The sequence below is a fragment of the Notamacropus eugenii genome, chromosome 2 (assembly GCF_028372415.1).
Source record: "Notamacropus eugenii isolate mMacEug1 chromosome 2, mMacEug1.pri_v2, whole genome shotgun sequence".
NCBI classification, from domain to species: domain Eukaryota; kingdom Metazoa; phylum Chordata; class Mammalia; order Diprotodontia; family Macropodidae; genus Notamacropus; species Notamacropus eugenii.
In genome coordinates this window covers 15,031,642-15,054,849 of record NC_092873.1, presented here as the reverse complement: position 1 = coordinate 15,054,849, position 23,208 = coordinate 15,031,642, and the positions used below count along the sequence as shown (strand labels likewise).

At 49.1% G+C, this 23,208-nt stretch overlaps 1 protein-coding gene across 2 annotated transcripts in view; it reads left to right on the top strand.

Moving 5' to 3' along the window:
* LOC140522127 (inner centromere protein-like) overlaps positions 1–22,418 on the top strand; it is a 33,507-nt gene extending 11,089 nt beyond the window's left edge. Inside the window, exons 2-9 of one of the 2 annotated variants that reach the window (XR_011973218.1) lie at positions 3,938–5,821; positions 7,791–7,935; positions 9,019–9,710; positions 15,648–15,781; positions 16,066–16,192; positions 16,872–17,014; positions 20,047–20,201; positions 20,942–22,418. Coding sequence is in view for 1 of the 2 variants with exons in the window: in XM_072637205.1 (XP_072493306.1) it covers positions 5,665–5,821; positions 7,791–7,935; positions 9,019–9,710; positions 15,648–15,721 (1,068 nt within the window). In the remaining variant the exon portion in view is untranslated. Of the gene's footprint in view, positions 1–3,937; positions 5,822–7,790; positions 7,936–9,018; positions 9,711–15,647; positions 15,786–16,065; positions 16,193–16,871; positions 17,015–20,046; positions 20,202–20,941 lie in introns of those variants that run through there. The other variant, XM_072637205.1, reaches the window with a different exon arrangement.
* The last annotated feature ends 790 nt before the right edge of the window (positions 22,419–23,208 follow it).

Below are 23,208 nucleotides of genomic sequence, written 5' to 3'. Positions count from 1 at the left end.
GCTGGAGTGTCTTCAGTCAGGAATTATATCAAGGATGGGGAAAGGATCAAAAGGCAGCAAAGAAAGATTATATAACAGCCCAAAGCAGTGTCTCTAACTGTCATAATTTCTCTTTGTGTATTTCATCCACTTCCATGAATATGACGAGAAAGTTCACCTTGGACCGCGTTAGTTTTCTGAGAGATCTCATGCTGACCATAATAGATAAGAATGAATGTGTCAAACAACTAAGTGAGGAAAAATGGAAATTCTTCAGTGAGTTTGTAGTCATATCTTTTGCCAATCCTCTTAGAACTTGTTCATGTTTAGCTGCTATTTTTGAGCCCAGTACCAGATGTAAGGAATAACAGAGTAGATGTCCTAGATTCTTAGACCAGTCCTTTTATTTCTTAGCTAGCCTAGAGAACCAAACCCAGTTGATTTTCTTGGATTCATAAGCTGAGCCAGACTCTCTACTGTGGGTTAGAGAGCTGAGCCTGGCCACTTTGTCTCAGCCAGTGTTTAGAGTAGCTCCCTTTCCTGAGGTAAGATCCCTGAGCATGGCTCCTTTCCTTAGATGAGATCTTGAGCTGTATTTCCTTCCCTGCACCAGGACTGAGCCTGGATCCCCTTCTTTCCCAGCCTGATAATCAGCCTAATGTGATTCTATAGCTGAAAAAAATTATCCTGACTTCTCAAGATTTGTGTCCTTTAGTCCCTGAGTTTGTTTTCGTTGGTAAACTGCCAGAGAGTTGGTCGTATCTACTCCAGCTTGAGAGGGGATTTCTCTTTCTATGTCCTGTTGTTGGGCTTTCTTATTACTCTATAGAAATGCAGAATATTTGTGTGGGTTTATTTTGTAACCTGCAACTTTGCCAAACTTGTTTATTATGTCCAGAAGTTTTTTGCTTGAATCTCTGGGATTTTCGGCCTATATCTTGGTATCATCTGCAAAGAGGGATAACTTAGTGTCTCGTTTGCCCATTTGGCTTCTCTTTTTCTTCTGTTATTGCTACAGGTAATATTTGTAGTGTCATACTGAATAATAATGGTGATAACTGACAACCTTGTTTCACCTCTGATCTTATGGGAAATACATCTAGCTTATCTCCATTGCACACAATGCTTACTGAAGACTTTGGGGAGATACTACTTATTGTTTTATGGAAAGTTCCCTTTATTCTTATGCTCTCCAATATTTTTAATAGGAATGGGTGTTGTATTTTGTCAAAAACTTTTTTCAGCATCTACTGAGATAATCCTGTGGTATCTGTTGGTTTTCTTGTTGATATGATGGATAATGCTAATAGTTTTTCTAATACTCAACCAGTCCTTCACTCCTGGTATGAATCCCACCTGATCATAATGTATTATTCTCATGATAACCTGCTCTATTCTTTTTGCTAAAATCTTATTTAAAATTTTCGCATCTATATTCATGAGAGAAATTGGTCTATATTTTTCCTTGTCTGTTTTGCCTCTTCCTGGGTTAGGTATGAAAGCCATATTAGTATCATTAAGAGGGTTTGGGAAGACTCCTTCCTCTGTTTTCACAAAGAGTCTACATAGTGTTGGAATTAACTGTTCTTTAAATGTTTGATGGAATTCACTGGTACATCCGTCCAGCCCTGGCAATATCTTTTTCTGGGGAAATCATTGAGACTTATTCAATGTCTTTTTCTGAGATGGAGTTGAGTATATGCACACCTCTGCAAGACACTTTTCACACAAATGAAGTCAGATCTAAGGAAGAGGCAAAACATCAGTTGCTTGTGGGTAGGCCAAAGCAATATAATAAAAATGACAATTTTCCCTCAATTAGTTTACTTATTTAGTGCCATATCAATCAAAGTGTGTGATAATTATTTTCTAGAGCTGGAAAAATAGTATCAAAATTCATCTGGAAGAACAAAAGGTCCAGAACATCCATGACAAGAAATCCCAGGGAATGTGGCCTAGCGCTACCAGATCTCCAGTTGTCTTTCAAAGCAGCAAATATGAAAATCACTCGATACGTAGTAAGAAAGAGAAGGGTAGAGTAGTGGAATGAGCTAGGTACTCAAGACAGAGTGGACAACGAATATAGCAATGTACTGTTTGATAAACCCAAGGACCCAGCTTCTGGGATAAGAAGTCACTGTTTGGCAAAAATGGTTGGGACAACTGGAAAAGACTATGGCAGAAACTAGGCATAGACCCATGCCTGTCATCATATAGAAGAGTAAAATCCAAATTTGTGCACAATCTAGGCGTAAAGATTGATCCTATGGAGAAATTCATGGAGGAAGGAATAGTGTATTTCTCTGACTAAAGAAGAGATAGATAGTAGTATGAAGTGCAAGATGGGTAATTTTGATTACCTTCCACTGACAAGGTTTGGCACAACCAAACCCAATGCACCAAAAATCGGAGAGATGTAGAAAACTGGGAAAGGATTTTGACAGAATGTCGGGGATAAATGCGTCATTTCAAGAATATATACAGAAGTGAGTCAAATTGACAAAATTACAAGTCATTCCCCAATTGATAAATGGTCAAAGGATGTGAACAGATAGTTTTCAGAGGAAGAAATTAAAGCTTTCTATAGCCATATGAACAAAATGCTCTAAATCACTTTTGATTAGAGAGATGCAAATCAAAGCAACTCTGAGGTACAGCATCACACCTGTAGGATTGGCAAACATGACAGAACAGGGAAATGATAAATGTTGCAGAGTATGTGGGAGAGTTGGAACACTAATTCATTGTTGGTGGAGCTGTGAGCTGATCCAACCATTCTGGAGAGAGGTTTGGAAGTATGCCCAAAGGGCTACAAGAATGTGCATACCCTTTGACCCAGCAATATCGCTACTAGGACTGTATCCAAAAACATCATAAAAAAGGAAAGGGTCCGACATGTACCAAAATATTTCTAGCAGCGCTCCTTGAAGTTGCCAAAAAGTGGAAATCAAGGTGATGCCCCTCAATTTGCGAATGGCTGAATAAGTTGTGGTATAGAAATGTCATGGAGTACTATTGCACCAGAAGAAATGATGAACAGGAAGACTTCAGAGAGGCCTGGAAGGACTTTTATGATCTGAGGCTGAGCGAAAGGAGCAGAACCAGGAGAATTTTGTGCACAGCAATGACCACAGTGGGAGAGAGATTTTTCTGGTAGACTTGGAATTTTGTAGTAATGCAAAGACTTAAAAAATATTCCCAATGATCTTCTAAGGCAAAATGCCTTTCATATCACAGAAAGAACTAGGGAATTCAAAAGCAAAATATAGCAGATAATTTTTTTCCTGTGTATTATGTTTTGGTTTGTCCTATGGTTTCTCCCATTCATTATAATTCTTCTACGCAGTGTGACTATAATGAAAATACGTTTAATAGGATTGTATGCATGCATCCTATATAAAACTGTTTGCCATCTGAGGGCAGGAGGAGGGACGGAGGAGGGAGGGAGGCGAAAGAAATGTAAATTATACGGTCAGGATTGTAGAACACCCAAAATGAAGAAAATTAATATTAAAAAAATGTGTCACTTATTCCTGGATTTTCCAAATTCTCCTTTCTTCCTCCTCTCCCTGAACGTGCTCATGCCAACACTGAACACCGAATCAACGTTGAATCCCTAACCTCTGGCTGCTGGGATCCCTGTTTTCTGTGGAATGACTGGAGTAACAGGGATGTAAGAATTTGTGCTTACTCAATTCTCAAAGAAAGGGCTGAGCCACAGTCACATATTTCTGTCTTTTTTTGAGGAAAAATGGAAGATTATTTTTAGAAAAGGTGTTTGTTCCTGAATCTGTCCTCATACTTACTTAGCTGTGTCTGAGATTGGGTGGTGGGACTTCATGGAATCAAAAAGGACCAAGCGGGTGAAAGAGTACAATTGTTGGAATGACATTCATAGCATTTATAGCATTATAGCATATGTAGCTGAACTACAGTCACATATTTCTGTCTTTTTTAGGAAAAATGGCAGACTATTAAAAAAGGTGTTGCCTCCTAGAAGCTTTTGTGGAACCAAATGGACATCTTGTCAACGAAGGGCCCACTCATTGTAGAATGTAAACCTCAACGTTGCCTGTGATCCTGAGGATCCACCGCAAAGCCTCCCCTCAATAAAGCGAAGGCAGTTCCTTCCTGAATCTGTCCTCATACTTAGTTAGCTGTGTCTGAGATTAGGTGGTGGAACTTAATCGAATCAAAAAACAAAACACCAAGTTGGTGAAAGGGTACAATTGTTTGAATGATGTTTATAGCACACCAATTGATTGTTCTCTGAGGCCTGGAGGCTCCAAACAATGAGCTTTCATGATGGGCTATGTGGTGGGTAGAAGTCACTTAAGCTGTCTGTACCTCAGGTTTCTCATTGTCAAACCAGGAGAATATTCTGGCAGGCATATCTATATTTCCTGGGTTGCTTCTTTGAAGGGTCCAATTGAATGACCAGCCATACTCCTAGGTTTGAGGGTAACACTGAAATCCATGAAAGATCCAATTTTTCTCAATGAGCATTGAATGAACTACAGGTATGTGCAGGGCACAGTCTTGTGCTTTGAAGGAGATAGAAAATCTAGAAAAGAACTGGCTCCAGTATTAATATAAATTACAATTTTTTAAATGCATACGAGAATAGCATGGGTGGTTATCACACAAATGCTCACATGTCAAGTGTGCTAGAGGTACTACATCTAATAGAAGTGTAGACCACCTTCTTCAAAATGTCAAATTGAGAACAGGGGGTCATGAAGCATCTGTGGCAAGTGAGGCTATTTCTAAGCATGGGATAATCAATCAAAAAACATTTATTAAGCACCTTCTCCTTATCAGGCACTGTGCTAAGCTCTGAGGATACAAAAAAGGCAAAAGACTTAAGAAGTCAATAGAAAGGAAAAGACTGAAGAATCATAAGGAAAAAAGACATGACGATTGGATCGTGAACACAGGGGAGAATGGGAACAAATCAGAAGAACAGTCTTGGGAACAAATCAGAAGAACAGTCTTAGGAACAACTCAAGATACGTTTTGTTCCAAGATCATGGCAAGGCAAAGATAATAAGGCAATAAGTATTTTTTAAGATCTGGCTCTATATCAGGCACTCTACGACTGGGGTACAAAGGAAAGAAAAGAGAGTGTCCTTGTAAGGAGAATGAATGAATGACTGAATGGATAACAACATTTATTAAGCTCTTACTAGGTACAAAGTACGGTGCCAAGTAGTCCCTGCTCTCAAGGAACTCCTATTCTAAATGGAGAGGGCAATGTGTAGGTTTCAAATGTCAGTCAGATGACATGTTCCCATCATTCTTATGGTGCAGGAGGAAAACATAAGGTAACCAGCATCCTTTAATGTAATTCCTTCAGACCATTCTTATGTTTCCAATTTGGAAGTTTTTGTGATTTTGAACCAAGAACTTTGGTGGCAAGAACATTATTTTCGGGGTATTTCATAAATTCAGTGTCTTAGGAGGTTGGGGCACTAGCAGGAGTAGTTACCCTTGCCCTTTGTTTTACAGATGAGAAAACTGAGGTACAGGGATGGGGACACGATTTGCCTGAGCCACATTTGTAGTAAAGTGGCCAAAGCATCTGGATTCAGCCCCTCAGGTTTCTAGCTCCAAAGACATCCCTCTAGCCAGACCTTAGTGCCCCACCCCGTCCCTCCCCCACTGGTCCTTCTGTCCCTAACTGCCATGGAATTCTGTAACCCCAACAGTCTGCATAACTGCAAAAGGGACAGTTGGTTTGGAGGGTTGCTTGTTGACTCTGGAGATCAAGAAATGGCCCCAAACTGGGGAGTAGGAGACCAAGGTGTGACCAGGTCTCGCTGGTGTGGCTGCAGACCCCTAGGTAAGCAGGAGTGGGGGAGAGGGGGAGCATCAGTCTGGCTTGAGGTTCATTTCGTGGGGGGAGGCAAGGCTGGGGCTGTGGATTCTTGGCTCCATTTTTCTTCTTCTGTTCAAAAGCTTCCCATAGAAGGCACTTGGACAACCTCTTTGTCCCAGGGGCCTCTCAGTTTGATAAGAGATCCCAAAGTCTGAGACGACTCTCTGTCCCCCACATCTTCCTGACTGGCCCGGCTCCATGCACTGTCATGTGGGTTACACTGCTGTGTGTGTCTGTCTCAGAGCTCCCCTGGTGGACCATAAGCTAAGGTCTAGTCAAGACAATGGTTAGGTTGTCTCTTTCATCTTTGTGCCTTGAGGGCCTTGAACACCTGACATTGGCTCAGCTTCAGATACACTGGGGCAGCCAGCACTGCAAAGGCCTGACCTCTTTCCTCGTCACCTGTCACAGTGTTTGTGGCCCTCCATAGTGGGAGACTGCGGGTCCAATATTGGTGATTCTCCTCTGGACCTGGTCACTTACTGGCTGTGTCACCTTGGGCTAGTCACTGAACTTCTGTCCACCTCAGTTTCCGCAACTGTCAAATGGGAAGAGTCATAGCACCTGTTTCCCAGGGTGGTGAGGATCAAGGGAGATAGTATAGGTAAGGCACTTGGCAGAATTGAAAGCACTTTTAAAAAACGATTATTCCCATCAATTATAATGGACTTAAGATCTCAAAACTCCTTTCCCAGCCAGGGATTTTGTTCCCAGTGGAGCTTGGAGTGGGTGTACGGGCCTGGCTCTCCCTGTCTGTACTTCCCAATTTCTACCTGGCTGCCCTGTTCCCTTCTGGAATTCAGGGCTCACTTAGCTGAGGAGACCTGAAGACCTGCAGTTGGGGCTTGGATTGATATGAGTCATCAGGGACAGGTCTTGGTTGCCTTTTCTGCCTTCATCCTACTTTGGCCCTTTTTTCTGGATTCATCCTTGGGCTATAGGTTCTTCCTGTGGGGAATGGATCTGCTGGGGATTTGCATCCCCTCTAGTTCCCAGGGTGTTGAATTGAAGGGAACTAATCAACGTGAAGAGGGGTCATGTTGACACTGGTGAGCAGTGGGGTGCTGGGCCCGAGGTTGCTTTGCAGAATAGTAAGCCATCAGAGGGAGGATTTTGGGTTCCTGGGGATTCTCTTTCCTCAGGGCAGCAGTATGAAATGAGCATGTGAGCTCCTTCTGATGCCCCATGGCCTCCGTGGGCAGGGTTGCCTGAGTCCCCAACCAACTGCTTACTGCATTTGGGGTGTAAAGCATCTGAGGGAGAAGAATGCCAGCTTGTTGCTGGGCCGGCACTCCACCTTAATTACAGGGTTGCCCCTGCCTCTGGGTCCTGGCTTATTTTAAGGGGCAGCAGCCAGTGATGTCTGACCCATGTCACTTCTCTCGAAGGGAGAGGAATGCTTCCTTTGTGCCTGGCCCTGGGCTTAGCATGGCAGATACAAGTAATCCAAGCTGGTGTCAGCCTTCATGAGTCACTAATGTTCTTATGTGGTAGATAACACAGGGAAGTGGTAACCAGTCTGGGGCACTGATTGAAACATACCACCCAGAATGAGTACACTTGACTTTTAACTGTTCATTTGATTCCTTGGAACCATTTAGCCGTTCTGAGATCTCTGGTCTGTTGGAAGAGTTGAAGGAAACCATATGATCTAGGCCAACGTGCAGAATTGTGACTTGAAATGGAAAAAGTGAAATGCATCCACATGCGCAGATATGAAGGTAACCAGAGTGCTGCTGTAGTGAAGACATTCTTCGCATCTGAGGACGCTACTACTGGGTAGTGGGCTCAGGGTGGAGGGATGGGACTGACCTTAAAGACTGGGCCTGGTCCCTTTCACCTGAGCAACGCTGGAGCCTGCTTCAGACGGTTTTCCTCAGCAGGTGACCTGGGAATTCTCATTTCGACCTTCCCTTCTGCTCTGAAATTGCAGATGGCACCATGGGGACCAGCAAAGGCTCTGTGAGCATCGGGGAGGCAGACAACACCACAGTGAGGGAGTTCAGGCAAAATGTGGAGAAGGAGGACATGGTGTGGCTGCAGAAGATTAAGAAGGAGGCTGTGACAACGTTTTCCAGGTAAGCCTGGGGCCAAGGGACACACGTAGGTGCAGCAGCCCAGGGCATGGGGTATTGGGCAAAAACTGAGTGACCTGAGGGATTGGTGACAGAAACCATTATGGAAAATGGGGGAAATGTGTGGGAAATCTGGCCCCTGTTGCAAGGCAGAGCCAAAGGAACTGAGAAAGCACAAACAAGGACGAGCGCGTGTCCCATTACCCTCCTGCTCAAAGCTCTGCCATTTTGGGCTGTTTTCATTCCTTCCTTCCCCTCCTCTTTCTTTTCTTCTTTTGCTTTCTTTCTCCTTCCATCCTTCTCTCCCTTCTTGCCTCCCTCTATGCCAGGCATTGTATGGAGCCCAGAGAATGAGACACTCTCTTCTCTGTGGACTGGATCTTGTGTTCTAAAGGGATCTGACCAGTCTTCTGGACCTGCCCTTCCTATGCTCCATCAGGATCTGGCTTCCCCAGGGCTAGGTGGGCAAGGCAGGACAATGGAGAAAGGCCTGGGTTGGGAGTCAGCATTCATCTCCAGCCCCCTTAGTCTGTGCTACCTCCCTAGGCCTCTGTAAATAGTGGGAGCTGGGCCAGAAGGCTTCCAAGGTCCCATCCATTCAAATGGTGGTCCAGTGATGATGGTAGAACTCTCAACACTGTGCTTGGTGCTGTGGGAAACATGGAGGGAAGAAGGAGATGTTGAGGGGAGAGGAGACCCAGGCAAGCAGCAAGAGCAGGGCAGGGGAGAGTTTGGTGCTGACGTGCAGGCCCTCCAGAGCATCCAGGACCCAGATTTGGATCCAGAAGGGACCTTGGAGGTCCCGGAGTTCAAGACTCTCATTTTTACAGATGAAGGAACTGAGGTAAAAGGTAAAATGCCTTGCACATGGTCACCTAGCTAGTCAGTGTCTGGGGCTGGATTTGAATTCGGGCCTTCCTGACTCCAAGCCAGTACTCTATCCACTGTGAGTTCCTTAAGGGCAGGGAACATATTTTGGACTTTGTTCGATTGCCAGGCACATGCTTGTAGACTGAGAGACAGAGCCTCTTAGATAGGTGATGCCTAGGGCCGTGGTCTCAAGACCCTACTTTCTGTTTCCTGCAGGGGTTCTGGCCATGGTAGCCCCAAGAGCAGTCAGTACAGCTGCCAGCTACTTCAGAACAAAGACAACTTGGAGAAGCTGGTCCCGGTGGTGGCTGAGAACCGCTCCGTCCCTTGTGGGACCCAAAGCCAAGCAGCAGTGGTTCCCTCGGTGCCTGCATCACCCACGTTGTTCCCCAAAATGTCCGGGAACCTGCCACCCTCAGGTAAGCTCGTACCCATCATGGAGAGCTTCGTCAGAGAGCAGCAGAGTGCTGAGAAGTGCCTGGTGGCGAGCAAGGCTAGGACAGCCAGCCAGAAGCTCTCCTTTGTCCACGCTTTGGAGTATGAGGAGACATCTGTGCCAAAGGAGCAGGTGGAAAGCCTAGCCGATCCAGCATCTGGGACCTCCTCAATGGGACTCCCTGAGGCACCCAAGGTGAAAGATATGAGACCTGCTCAGTCTGTGGCCAAACTCTGGATGGCCCAGCCAGCTTCTCCAGAAGATGTAGCGCCTGTGCTGACCGAGTCAGGTGATGCCTCCTCTTCTCTAAGAACACTGCCTCAGCCAGAGACTGAGCTCCTCTTGGACTTGCCAGAAAGTCCCTGGACTCAAAGGGGCTCCCGCTGTGACCTGTGCTCTGTGTGTAGGATCCACGTGCACAAGTCCTCACAGGCCCAACCAGAATCTAGAAGCCAAGCAGATAGTGACAGTGGTAAGGCCTTGTCGGGGTGATCTGCTGTAGGAAGGAAGGGGAAGCTCTGGGGCTGGTGGTTGTCTGCCTGCTGCCTCCTTGTCCAACCTGCTCTGACTTTGTGTTTACTGGAGGAGCACCTCCCTCTATTCCTCCATTTCCTCATTTCTAGAGTAAGGGCTGTCAGAACAGATGATCTCCTGGGGGCCATCCCTTTAGAGGCTGTCCCAGGCAGGGGCAGACCTATTAGGTCAGCAGACAATCACCAGTAACGTCTCAGACTCCACAGAAAAAGCTTGACTTTTCTCTAAGGCAATTGGGATGTCAGGAGGTGGGGAAACTGTGCTTCAGAGAAGAAATTGTGGAAGAGTGGGATGGCAATGCCAGCCTGAACCTGGATAGGGCAGTCCTACTCCACAAGGGTTGGCAGACTGGTCCAGACTGGCTGCCAGATCCTGGCTGACAGTTCAGTCCTAGCGTCGCATGCCAAGTGTGGGTGTGGGCTCTAGCGTCTTGCTGTAGCATTGGGGGCAGATGAAGGAAAGGTTCATGGGACAGGACTGAGGAGGAGGAGGTCACGTGGGACGGTTGCTGGCGGTTGTTGGGGTATTTTTGTTTTAGGGAATTCAGCAGCCCAGTGGTCAACCCAGGCTGGCCACTTAATTGAATCTGTGGTTTGGCTTGTACTTCAGATGGTGACTTGGCTCCTCAGTGGACTACCCCCACCTGCTCACCTAGGCAGGGTGGAGAATTGAGGGGGAACCACTTGGCAGCCTGGTGCCCTGGGAGTCAGTGCAACCTTGGGCAGGTCCCCTTTTTGGGTCAGTTCTACTACTGTGACTTGGTTCCCTCTGTGCCCTAAGTCTCTGACGAGGATCTCACAAGATAGTGGGGGTGAAAAGCTCTGAGTAAGGGTGGGTCTCCATTGTCTTCTTCTCTCTGTAGAGAGCAAGGAGGCCAGGAAGCTTCCTCAGAGCATCAGGTAGGGTGACCCGAGAGTATCCATGAGCACAAGTGGCAGGGAGAGACCACTCATGATGGCCCCCAGAGCTGGCCAAGGGACACAAGGATTCAGTGATGCTAAAGCGCCACTGTGTGCCTCAGTCAGGAAAACATCCTGGCACTGGGCTGAAGGTCTGCCCTCCAGGTGGTTAGACTCAGCCCTTCTCAAAACCCCCAACTACATATACAAAGGCAAGCTAGGCTGTTGGGGAAAACCACTTTCCAGATGAGCTTGGGGTCCCAGAGGCACTCCAGAGAGCCTTGATCTGGTCTCTGCCTAACCCATCCTGACACACAGCTGTCATGTCCAAAATAACTTCATTCTCAGAATCACCGTTTAAGAAGAGTCTGGTTAGTGGGGCAGGTGAAAGGAAAGGAAGAAGTCACTCTCTAAGTTCTCTGGATGATAAGACCTCAGACTTATTGGTGTGACTTTGGGCAGATGACTCTTCTGTGCCTCAGTTTCCTTCTCTGTCAAATGGGTGAATTGGAAGGCCTCTCAAGCTTTCTTGATGTTCTGTTGCTGGCAAAGTGCTGGTGGACCTTGAGTAAACCCTCCCTGTGGCCTTGGTGTGTGGCTCCAGGAGGAGTTGTGGCCTCCAATGGAGACGGAAGTGTCCTCTCTCCCTCCCTCCCCTAATAAACTCATGCACCATGTATAGGTGACCTACATACATACACACACACACACACACACACACACACACACACACCTAACTGTAGACATTCCTAACAGGATGTGAGACTTTGAAGGCAGAACTTGTTCCCTCTTTACTGCTGGAGCCTCAGAACCTAGAACAAGGCTTTTTAATACAGGAGGTGCTTAGAGAAGTTCTATTTGGTTTAATCAAACACTTATGATTACACAGTAGTGGGTGTGTTATTCTCACCCTGGCTGTTGTCATCTGGTCTTCCTGTTAGATTGTGTGTTGCCTGAGGGCAGGTGGGGGGACTTGACCTTTGTCCCTCCCCAGGTCTACCTAGAGCCCTCTAGGAGTGAGCCACTACGTCTGTGATTTTTGAAGTGTGCCAGGGTCAGGACATGGAGGGAGGGGGAAGGCTGAGACCCCACCTGTCAGGGCCTGGCTGCCTGGGCTGTGGCAGGGGGCTGCTGTCATCCCTGTCAGGGCCCCCATGGGCGCTGCTTCTGACCCCACGGAAAGAAGAGGAACTACAAGCAGGCTGTCAGTGAGCTGGGTGAGAACTGTGACCACATGGATGATGAGGCTCTCACTCCTCCTTGCATCCATCAACGTCTGCCCTGGCAGCAAGGTAAGGCAGGTGCGCATAGCTCTCATCCTGGCTGCTGCTATGCTGGCACCATGCCCACGCCTTCATGCTTGTCTCCCTGGGCAGGCGGTGCAGCCCCTACGGACATTCCTACACACACTGCAGAAGACCCAGACGCTCATGACGCTGACCTCAGCCAGCCGCCCCAGTGTCATTAAATCATTCTAAAAGTGCAACACTTCGCACTATCTCGATGCCAAGAGCAGCACCAGGGCCCAGGATAGGCACGAGACAGCCTTCTTTGCTTGTCCTGTTCCTGGGCCTTTCACGGGACCGCTGGGAGTGCAGTTTTGGGTTGGTGACCTTCTCAGAGAACTGGGGTCCAAGTAGTCCAAGCAGTGCCTGTAGGTGAGTCAAAGGTTTGGTCTGAGTGTACCCAAGAGGCACCTTTGACCCTGGCACTCTAGGTCCTGACTAAGAGCTGAGGCTCAATTTAATGTTCCATATGGGTTGTGTACAGTATAGCTGTAGGAGTTTAGCTTGCTTAAATATTGTGTTGGCCCAAATATTGTGCAAGACCATCAGGGGAAACTCAGCCTACTATGGTTAGCTTGTCCGAGACTTTAGAGGAAATGGCTGGGTCAGAGGTTGGGAGGGCAGGCAGCCCCCTGCCTTGGAGCAGCCTGGAGGACTGGCCTTCAAGGGTAGTTTGGTCAAGTCCTCTGGCTGTGTGCCTGGCTGGGGTGTCTGAGACAGTCAGAGGAGTTAATGCCAGGTTTTTCTCCTTTCCTCTTTTCACAGGGCAGTTTTCTCCTGAGTAATCCACCCACCTATCACCCATCCCCACCCTCCCTACTGCAACACTACTTCCTGAAGTACTAGAATCACTTGTTTTGAACACCAAATTTGTGAGTGTGTCAGCAGAGTAACTCCCTGGGGAAGGGAATCCCAGGAGGTCGAGTTGCTGGTTCAGGGTCACCCAGTGAGTCCCTGCAGGGCTTGTCCCGGGTTGCTGGCCTGGCACAGATGACCCAACACGGGCATGCCTTTTGCTGTGTTAGCAGCCACGACCCAGTGCCTGACCCTCCTTGATCCTGAGGCCTCAAACCTGAGGTCTTGCCCACAAAGAAACAAGTGGCCGCTTGGCCTGTCCTGCCCCCGATTTTCCCCGTACCCTGGCTCCATGGTACTGCTCCCCACATTAGAATGGTAGGGTTGACCTTTTCAGCTACTGTTAGTGAGAAGAACTACGTTTTCAAAGTCTCATTCCTAATTCCCAAAGTCTCTGAGATCCTTGCTTAAGAAGGTTGGAACTTTCCTTTGAGTTTGATGTAAGGAGCACACTACTGTTGAGGCTGGTTCCTGCCCTGAGGAATATTCCACAAAACCTTCTAGCCAGTTGATTTTAAAGTTGTGGAAGTGATTTGCCTTTTGGAATTGAAGAGGGGGAAGAGCCATGAGACAGACCTGGAGTGATGAAAGTGAAGGGAACCTGAGTCTTGGGCAGAGACAGGTCTATCACCATCACCAGCCTCTGGGAATCAGAAAAGGACCCTGGGGGAGCAGGACAGCTGTCTCCATAACTTTTGGCTGCTGTCGGCACAGTCTCGCCTACTTTCCTGTGCCCAGCCAGGGGTACTGCCTCCGGGATCCCCACATGCTAAGGCAGGGGGTTGTTGTCTGTAGGGTGTCTGTGCGAGGTTTGGGGGAGGTCTCTCACTTACCTAAATCTGGGTTCCTGGGGTGAGATTCCTGCTGACCTTCTTGGATACTTCGTAAGAAACTTCAGGGCCATGCCCAAGGTCCAGGCCAAGCAGCTGATTCTATCTTGAAATATTTGCATGCTTCCTCCAGGGGGAGCAGCCTTTTCCTTTTATGTTCTAGAGACCAGAAAGAGCCCAGCAGATGATTAGGAGTCAATGAAACCATATTTTTCTCCCTCTGGGAATGGGGAGTTCCTTGCGTTGGAGCGTTGGGGCACGGGGTAGCATTTCTGGCCAGGGTTGTGGTGTCTTGGCTCTCCTCTGAGGAGAGCTTTGTCCCATGATGACCCACTGAACTTGAGAGTCAGAAGGCCTTGGAGTCCCAGGGAAGGCTGTTCACCCCAAAGTCTCTGTTTAGGGAGGGATCCGAGTGCTTTGACCTTCAAGAGATTGTGAACTAAAGGGCAGGTCACGGGAACTTCAGTGCTCCGGGCCCTTTCTTTAGCTTGTCCAGAGATGTAGATAGTGAGTGGTGGAGGGAATTTACAAACTGGGAATTCTCCTGAGACGTGGCTCTCCCCCAAATCCCCCTAGTTTGTCAGTTAAATGTGCTGCAAGAAAGTGCTGCTTAAAGCATTTCTGGTTTAATTTCTTTCAGAAAGGACTTTTGTTTCATCAGTTGGAAGGGTTTTGGTATATTCGATTTGATGAACATTGGTTGACACCTGAATTATTGAACAGGCAAACCCAGTTGTACCAGTCATCCCTAAAATGTTGTCTCCCACTATCTTCCCCATTGTTACGCTTCCCACTCTCCCACTTCTTAGTCCAAGCTGAAGCACTTGCCTGAATCGGGAGATTTTACCTCTGGATGATGGCAGAAAGGGCAGTGCGAGGAGGGAGCTGGAGCTGAGTGGGGATAGATCCCTTGAGTAGCGTCTGTGTGGTGAGCTTGGGAGGTTATGTCAACTCTAGCTCTGTGAGAGGGAGGTGTACCCTCCACAGCATCCTGATGGGGTCATCTGTCTAGCCTTTACTGGAATACCTCAGAGCAGCAGGGAGCTCCCTAGTTCACAAGGCATGATTGTCAGCATGATGCTTGAGTGCAGTGGACCTCAAAGTCCTGTGCATTGGGTCGAGTTAGAAGGCTCCATTCTGTTCTCCCGTTGGTTTCTTCCAGATTTTGACTCCTTCTGGGTGTGCAGTCTGAGGCCGGGCAGAGCAGAGCTAGTCTCTGTCCTCCTCTGTTCTCCTTTTTCTTCAGCCCCCATGTGATAGGTTTCTCAAGCCTTACTCAGTCTTTCCCCTGGAGGGGTACCCAGAGCTGACAGGCCAAGAAGGCCCTCGGGGGTCTCTCCCAGCACACTAGGTCCACGACTTCTTTCCAGACAGGTGGCCAAGGGGTGTGTGAGGCGTTCTTGTGGGTGCTGCACTCTCCTCGAGCTAGTGGGCTCAGTTATCCTAGGGTCCAATGGCATTGATCATTTGGCTGCACCTCACAGCTTTTGATGGGTGTGAAGCCCAGCTCGCCGTGTCTTGTATGTGCAGCCTTGGATGAGCCCCTTGCCCATCTGGATCAGTGGCCCCCTGACATTGACTATCAAGAGGAGTCAGGACAGCCTCCGAGCCTTGGTTTCTATACTGCCTCCATGGAAGGGAAGGGCAATGAGCCAATTTAACAGATGATGACTTTTGGATCTAAGAGAGGGGAAGCAATGGTGTACAGCCACCTAGCCAGTTAGTGGCTGAGCAAGCCATGGGAGGCTGCACTGGCAGGACACCAGCCACCCCCCATGCCCTCAGCTTCCCTTCCTTTGACCCATTGATGTCAAGAATGGTTGCTAGAGCATGTGGAAAGAAGAGACAGGTGCCTTCAGAACCTGGTTCAGGTCCTGCCCGTGACATACTCTCTGCAGGTGGAATGGGGGGAAGGTGGGCCTCCCAGGGAAAGGGGGTGGGGAGAAGGGAGTCTGGGGATTCTGACCTGTCTTGGTGCCTGGTGGTCTCCCCATCTGCCTCACAGCTGCAGTCCCCTTCCTGTCCTCAGGAGAAGGAACTACAGCGGCTGGAAAACCTGAAAAAGAAGGAGGAGGCTGAGCTCCTAAGAAAGCAGAAGGTGGAGGAGGACCAGCGCCAGCACCTGGAGGAAATAAAGATGTGAGTGACCACCTTCCGGAGGCTTGGACGGGTGGGGTGCTGGGGAGGACTGAGGGGGCTTGCCAAGCCCAAGAATGTGTCCATTCCTCCTTGTGCCCCACTGAAATGGGAACAGTGCCTGTGGAAGGCCCTGCAGGCCCACAAGCAGGCAGAACAGCTGCAGGTAGAGAAGAAGAAATGCACTGAACAGAAGTTGGAGGTCAGAGACAGCCCCAAACCCTGGGCCCCTGGCGAGATGCTGTGTGGGACAGGGCAGGGTCTTGACCCCTGACCTGCTTGGTCAGGGTCTCACAGGAGAAGCAGAAGCTGCTGGCTGAGAAAGCCAAGAAGAAAGCTGCCAAGAAGCTAGAGGAGGCTGAGATGAGGCTGAAGCAGGAGGAAGAAGCCTGGAGGCAGAAGAGACTCCAGCAGGTGAGTGCAGATGGGCCACCATGGAGGGAGGAGTGGAGCTGGCCAGCCTCTGGTCCTTAAGCCCCACTTACTTGTGGGCAGCCAACTGTGTGCCCCTGTGTGCTGAGCCTTGAGGCAAGAGGACCTTAGTTCAGATCCAGCTGTGCCACCTTGGGCAGCTGCTTTAACTGCTGCCTGCCTCAGTTTCCTCTTCTGCAAAGTTATATTTGCCTCCTAGAAGTGTTGGTAAGGACCAGATGAGACATCCCAAGCCAAGCACTTTTGAAATGTTGTGATCTGCATCATTCTTCCTGGTGTCAGAGAGGAACCTGAGAGAGACAGACTGGGGACAGTTCTTCACCGTCCATTCTGGGATACGTGATGCCCCTCACTGCCTTGTGTCTTACTGGGGCAAGGAGGAGGATGATGCCAAGTGCAGAATATTCACTCTGCAGTCAGTCAGAAGCATGGGCCCATTCTGGAGACACTATGGATGATTCTTGTACAACCACTGATTTTAGAGCTGAGGAGATCTTAGACTGTTGAGAGCAGGGGGGATACTGAGGGCGAGCTAGAGCAGCCTGGTCCGTGCCCATACCAGTCCTCCTCCTGCTCAGTGAGTTGTCTGAGCTCAAGGGCCCATCTGGCTTATCCCTCCCCACCTCCCTGATGGGATCCCTCTCCTTTCCACCTGCAGCAGGAGGAGGAGTGGGAGCAGAAGTGGCAGAGGAAGGTGGCAGAAGCCCTAAGGAACACGGTGCAGCAGGGGCAGTGGGAGAGGCAGCTGGCGCTGGAGAGGAAGGTGCAGAGGAAGAGGGAGGAGGAGAGGCTCCAAGCTAAGTGGTGAGGGCCTGTCTGCCTCTTGAACAGCTGTTCCTTCCCTGCCTCTGTGTTCATGTCTGTGTGTGTGTGTGTGTTTGTGTGCATGAGTGTGTGCGTGTGACAGGGCATGTGACAGTGTGTGTGCATGTGTGGGTGCATGCAGGTGTGTGTGTTTGCATGTGTGTGACTGTGCGTTTGTGTGACAGTGTGTTACTGTGTATGTGCATGAGTGTGTGTCTGTGCGTGTATAGATGCATGCATGTGTGCCAGTGTGCATGTTTGTGACTGTGTGCCTGTGTGTGACTGTGTGCCTTTGTGTGTGTTCATGTGTGAGACTGTTTCTGTGTCTAAGATTGTCTGTGTGTGACTATGTGTCTGAGACGCTGTTTGAGACTGAGTGTGTGAGATTGAAATGTGTGTGAGATTGTGTGTGTCTGTGAGAGATTGTGTGACTGTGTGTGTGAGTGGTAGTGAGACTGTCTGAGTGTGTGTGTGTGACGTGCGTGTCTGTGAGAGATTGTGTGTGTGTGACTGTGTGAGGCTGAGTGTGAGAATGAGTGTGTGAGAGATTGTATATGTGTGTGTGAGAGAGAGGCTGTGAGTGAGTGAGCTCCCTGCAGATACCCCACATCTGTGAGAAGGCCTCTTGGGCAGGGAGGTGCGTGGGGTTACCCCAGGCCACATGCTGACTCCATTATTTGCTTTCCACGTGGCATTGAGAATGTCCCTTGCCCTCTCCAAAACTCAGTTTCTTTTCCCAAAACGTGTGGGTGGTAAATGGGCTCTGTCGTTAGGCTCACAGGGTCATGCTGGGCCCTCCTTGTAGTTTCCCGCCTCCTTAGGAGGAGTCTGAGATCGTGGTGTCATCTCTGGCAGACAGGGCTATGGAGAGGATGAGTTTTCAGAATGGGGAGCTTGGGGTCATGGAGCATGATTCCCCATGCACATCCTGCTTTTCTCTCTTTGTCTTTTGCCGTTCTGGGACTCGCTGTTCTCCTTCCCTTGGATGGGCCATTTCTCATTAGTTCTTAGAACATGAGCAAGCACTTTGATCCCTCGCACTCAGCCCAGAGCAGAAGGCAAGGTCTTTTTCCTCCCTTGGGTTGACTGTCCAGCTGTGCGGGACAAACTCCCTCGCTTCTGCCAAATCTGACAACAATTCTGAGAGTTGTGTATTTGCAGGGATCATCCCCATTTTGCAGAAGAGAAACCTGAGGCTTAGACAACTTGAGACACAAGTTGAATTTGTTGGAAGCAGATTTGAGCGTGAGCAACGGTTTATTTTTATTTCTGTATTTTAAAAATAGGATTTATTAATGTCTTTGACAGACATTGTTTGCTCTCCCATAGTATTCCTTCTTGTGTAAAGGAGAGCTGGGCTGCCCTGACCTCATGTGGGGAGCATTGCGCCCTCCACCTCCCTACAGCAAATGGGCTGAGGTCCAGGAAGAAGAGGGGCTGGTGCGGCTGTTCAGTTCATCTCCCCTTCCGTACGATTCTTGGCTCACACTCTTCTGTCCTTGTGCCTGCTCTTCTCCTTGGTCTTTTCTCAGTACCAGAGCTTCATTTCTTGCTGCATAATAATATTCTTGTTATACCCATAGATCAGTTTGATCGGCCCCTCCCCAGTTGGTGTGTTCCTTCTTTGGTAGAGATACTTCCTCCACGCTGGTGGGGTTCCAGCTCTGCCCAGGGAGCTGCGGCCTCTCAGTGTTGCTGAGAGCCCTTCTATATCCTCAGGTAGCATAGCAGGGACTGGGAACTTAAAGAATGAAGAGCAACCCAGCTCCCCAGAGAAATCGGCAGACCTTTTCCATGTTTTCATCTCTTTGACATCCTACTTGCATCCTTTGATGCTTTCAGGACAGTGGGCTTACTTCGACACTCCAGCCACATCCGATATCAGCTTGTCTTCCCGCAGTTGTCTGAGGCAGCCCTGCTCCTAATTAATCTCTGTCCTGGTCCTTCGTGGCACTTTACGGATCACTCTGTATTTTGAGCTGGTGCCTTTCCATTTCCTGAGCACATCAAGTGTTGACTGGGCTCTTGGGTTCCCTTTACAGTGAAACTTCCGTAGGGTAATTATGGTCTGGTACTGATTCTTCTGTGTACTTTTCACTTTTTCTGACTTACTAGCGTGCTTCAGTGAGAATTTCCCCAATTGTCTGCCATCTCCACTCCTTTCAAGTTTTCTGCCTGGGCGCTAGTCTTGGCCTTCCCTGTAATAGTGGCTCTCATGGTAGAGGCATCCCCAGGCCTGTCAAACACATCAGTAGACAACCACTTGTTCCTTACCTTTCTTGGTTTCCCTTGACTCCCGTGTTTGAATTTCAAAGTTTCTCCTCAACTCTGAGCTTTTCATCAGGGCATTTGAAAGTGCTCTATTCTGTTAAAAGCGCATTTGTTCCTGCTGCAGGATTACTGTATTCATTCTTGGAGCCAATCTCTTGACTGATCCTTTGGCTCACTGCATTCTGGGATTTGATGGCAGCTGCTAATCCCTTTTACATTTTGGACCATAACAGGTCGAGAATTCAAGGTGGAGAGTTGTAAGGGAAAGAGGGTGGATGCGGCAAAGACAGGTTATGTAGATGGGCTTTACATACACTCATTTAACACACTTCGTTTGTGACGTATGGCTCTGTCTCCAGGATGGGGCAGTTTCTGCATCAGGTTCCCTGCTTTGGTGAAATTACTGGTCCAGATATGAAATCACATCCGGATACTTACATGTATAGTTACGCATCTCTCACATTCATCATTCCATTTCTTTCAAAGCACTTGACTCAGAGTGCTATGGTGGGGGTGTTCTGGTGGGAGGCAGTACTGATTGCCGGCTCCTGCATCAGTGTTTGGGAATGTCCTTGGATAAAGTGGAACAGAAAATAGAATTCAATTCATTGAGCATTTATTAAGTAGATACTATATGTACAAGACACTGTATCTCAGGTCTGGGGGTACAAAGACAGAAACAAACCAGGCCCTGGCATCTGGGACCTTACGCTTCCCTGACTTTCATCCTGATTCAGTTTCTCCTGTCTCATTGTCATCAGTAGGTGAAGAGTAGTTAAGCCCTGGGCAAAGTGACAGGAGGTGGCGCCCCGCCGTGCTGGTGACTGATAAGGACGGACACTTGGTTTGCAAGGAGCGAGCCCTGCAGCTACACAAGGAGAGATTTCAGAGGGAAGTGGAGGAGAAGCAGTAGAGGGTGAGGCACTGGGTGGGACCTGGGATGGTCCTTGGTCTTGGCTACAGCCCTACCCCTTACCCTCTCCTCCATTGGTTCCTTCAAATGCTACTGCCCCTGGTCTCTTTGGGTTTTCCTGGGACAGGGCAGGGGTGAGGGGCAGCACCTTGATGATTCCGGGCTGGCACTCAGCAGAGAGGAGAGGGCTACATGCATGCATAGCTCTGGGAGTGATCCACTTCACCAGAGGAGACAGTATAGAGAGAAAGAAGGGGGCCCAGGAGGGAGCCTAGATACAGACGGCTGAGGAGCAGTCAGTTAGGAAAGAGGAGAAACAGGCAAGGGGCAGGTGGCCTGGAGTCCATCGGCTGCAGAGACAAGACTGTTCCATTTGGTACTGAGGAGATTGCTGGGGACAGTTGCACTTGAAGGGAGTGATGAGCATCTGACTTTTGAAAGGAGTTCAGTGGAGGGAGGGAGGGCAAGGGAAGAGACGTGCTGCAGGACGGGCTCTCAGGAGGCTCCTTCAGGGACAAGAGAGGAAGGGATTGGATTGAGGTGCTGGGAGAGGACTTTGGCTTACTGAGAGCCTGGGGCCTGAGGTCAGGGGAGGAAGGTTCTCAGCTGCGAGGACTGGCGTTACATGGGATGATGAGAAGGGAAGTATTGGAGCAGCCTTGATGGGGGGAGCCATTAGGACTTGGATGGCATCTCCTTGTGAGTGCCCTGCTCTGCTGTGACCCCTGACTCTCCTGCCCCAGGGTTCCAGCTCAGGCAGGCCGTCATTCATCAGTACTACCTTCCTCCTGACATTGACCACCTCTTTGGCACCATCCTCAACCTGGACCTCCAGGACATATTCCAAAAGACTAAACCGTGTTGCCACACTCGCACCAGCTCTGCCTTCTGGCATTCTCCACCCCTGCCAGTGTCCCTGCGCTTGAGGGGTCTGTCGAATGGCCTGAAGACGCCTTGAGAAGGGAGAAGGGAAGTGCCTCTTGTCCATCCTATGCAGTCAAAGCCAGGCCTGGGGGCAGCAGAGATGGAGACCCCCAGAAGCTGTGGGCGAACTCCAGGGAAAATGGCGCACACACGGCCCACATGGCTAAGCCAGCAGTCCCTCACCTGTACATAAATGCTAGTTTGCTACATAGCTAGTTTGAGGCTGATGTCAAGCTCCAGCGTTATAAGGTTAGGTAAAGAAAAGGTTAGGTTATGAGGTTAGGTTAACAAAGAAAAATTTTGAGGAAGCTTTGAGGAAACTTGCTGGGCTCCTCATCTTGGTCCATCTTGCTCTCTGTGGAGAGAAGAACACAATGGAGAACCACCCTTACTCAGATCCTTTCACCTCTGCTATCTTGTTAGATCCTCGTCAGAGATTTAGGGCACAGAGGGAACCAAGTTACAGTAGTGGAAATGGACAAAAGAAGAGACCTGAACAAGGTCACACTGACTCCCAGGGCACCAGGCTGCCAAGTGACCCCCCAATTCTCCCCCCTGCCCAGGTGAACAGGAGGGGGTAGTCCACTGAGGAGCCAATCACCATCTGAAGTTCAAGCCAAACCTCAGATTCAATTAAGTGGCCAACCTGGACTGACCACTGGGCTGCTGAATTCTCTGAAAAAACAATGGCCCAACACCCCCCAGGAACGTTCCATGTGACCTCTTTATTCTCAGTCCTATCACATGAACCTTTCCTTCATCTGCCCCCAATGCTACAGCAAGACGCTAGAGCCCATACCCACGTATTGCATGCTTTGCTGGTGCTGCTCCCATCCACCAGAGCCTGGCAGCCAGTCTGGACCAGGATGCCAACCCCTGTGGAGTTTGCCTGACTTATCCAGGTTTAATCTGGCATCACCAGCCTCCTCCTCCACAACTTTCTCTCTGAAGCACAATTCCGTGCCCTCCTGACATCTCAATTGCCTTAGAGAAAAGTCAAGCTTTTTCTGTGGAGTCTGAGACGTTACTGGTGATTGTCTGCTGACCTAATAGGTCTGCCCCTGCCTGGGACAGCCTCTAAAGGGATGGCCCCCAGGAGATCATCTGTTCTGACAGCCCTTACTCAAGAAACGAGGAAATGGAGGAATAGAGGGAGGTGCTCCTCCAGTAAACACAAAGTCAGAGCAGGTTGGACAAGGAAGCAGCAGGCAGAAAACCACCAGCCCCAGAGCTTCCCCTTCCTTCCTACAGCCCATCACCCCGACAAGACCTTACCATTGTCGCTATCTGCTTGGCTTCTAGACTCTGGTTGGGCCTGTGAGGACTTGTGCACCAGGCTCCTACAGACAGAACAGGGGTCACAGCGGGAGCCCCTTCAGGTCCGGGAGCTTTCTGGCAAGTCCAAGAGGAGCTCAGTCTCTGGCTGAGGCTGTGTTCCTAAAGAAGAGGACACATAATCTGACTTGGTCAGCACAGGTGCTACATCTTCTGGAGAAGCTGGCTGGGCTATCCAGAGTTTGGCCACAGACTGAGCAGGTCTCATATCTTTCACCTTGGGTGCCTCAGGGAGTCCCATTGAGGAGGTCCCAGATGCTGGATCGGCTAGGCTTTCCACCTGCTCCTTTGGCACAGATGTCTCTTCACACTCCAAAGCGTGGACAAAGGAGAGCTTCTGGCTGGCTGTCCTAGCCTTGCTCGCCACTAGGCACTTCTCGGCACTCTGCTGCTCGCTAAGATCTTCATGATGGGTATGAGCTTACCTGAGGATGGCAGGTTCCCGGACATTTTGGGGAACAACGTGGGTGATGCAGGCACCGAGGGAACCACTGCTGCTTTGCTTTGGGTCTCACAAGGGACGGAGCCATTCTCAGCCACCACCTGGACCAGCTTCTCCAAGTTGTCTTTGTTCTGAAGTAGCTGGCAGCTGTACTGACTGCTCTTAGGGCAACCACGGCCAGAACCCCTGCAGGAAGTAGAAAGTAGGGTCTTGAGACCACGGCCCTAGGCATCACCTATGTAAGAGGCTCTGTGTCTCAGTCTAAAGCATATGCCTGGAAGTCAAAGAAAGTCCAAAATATGTTCCCTG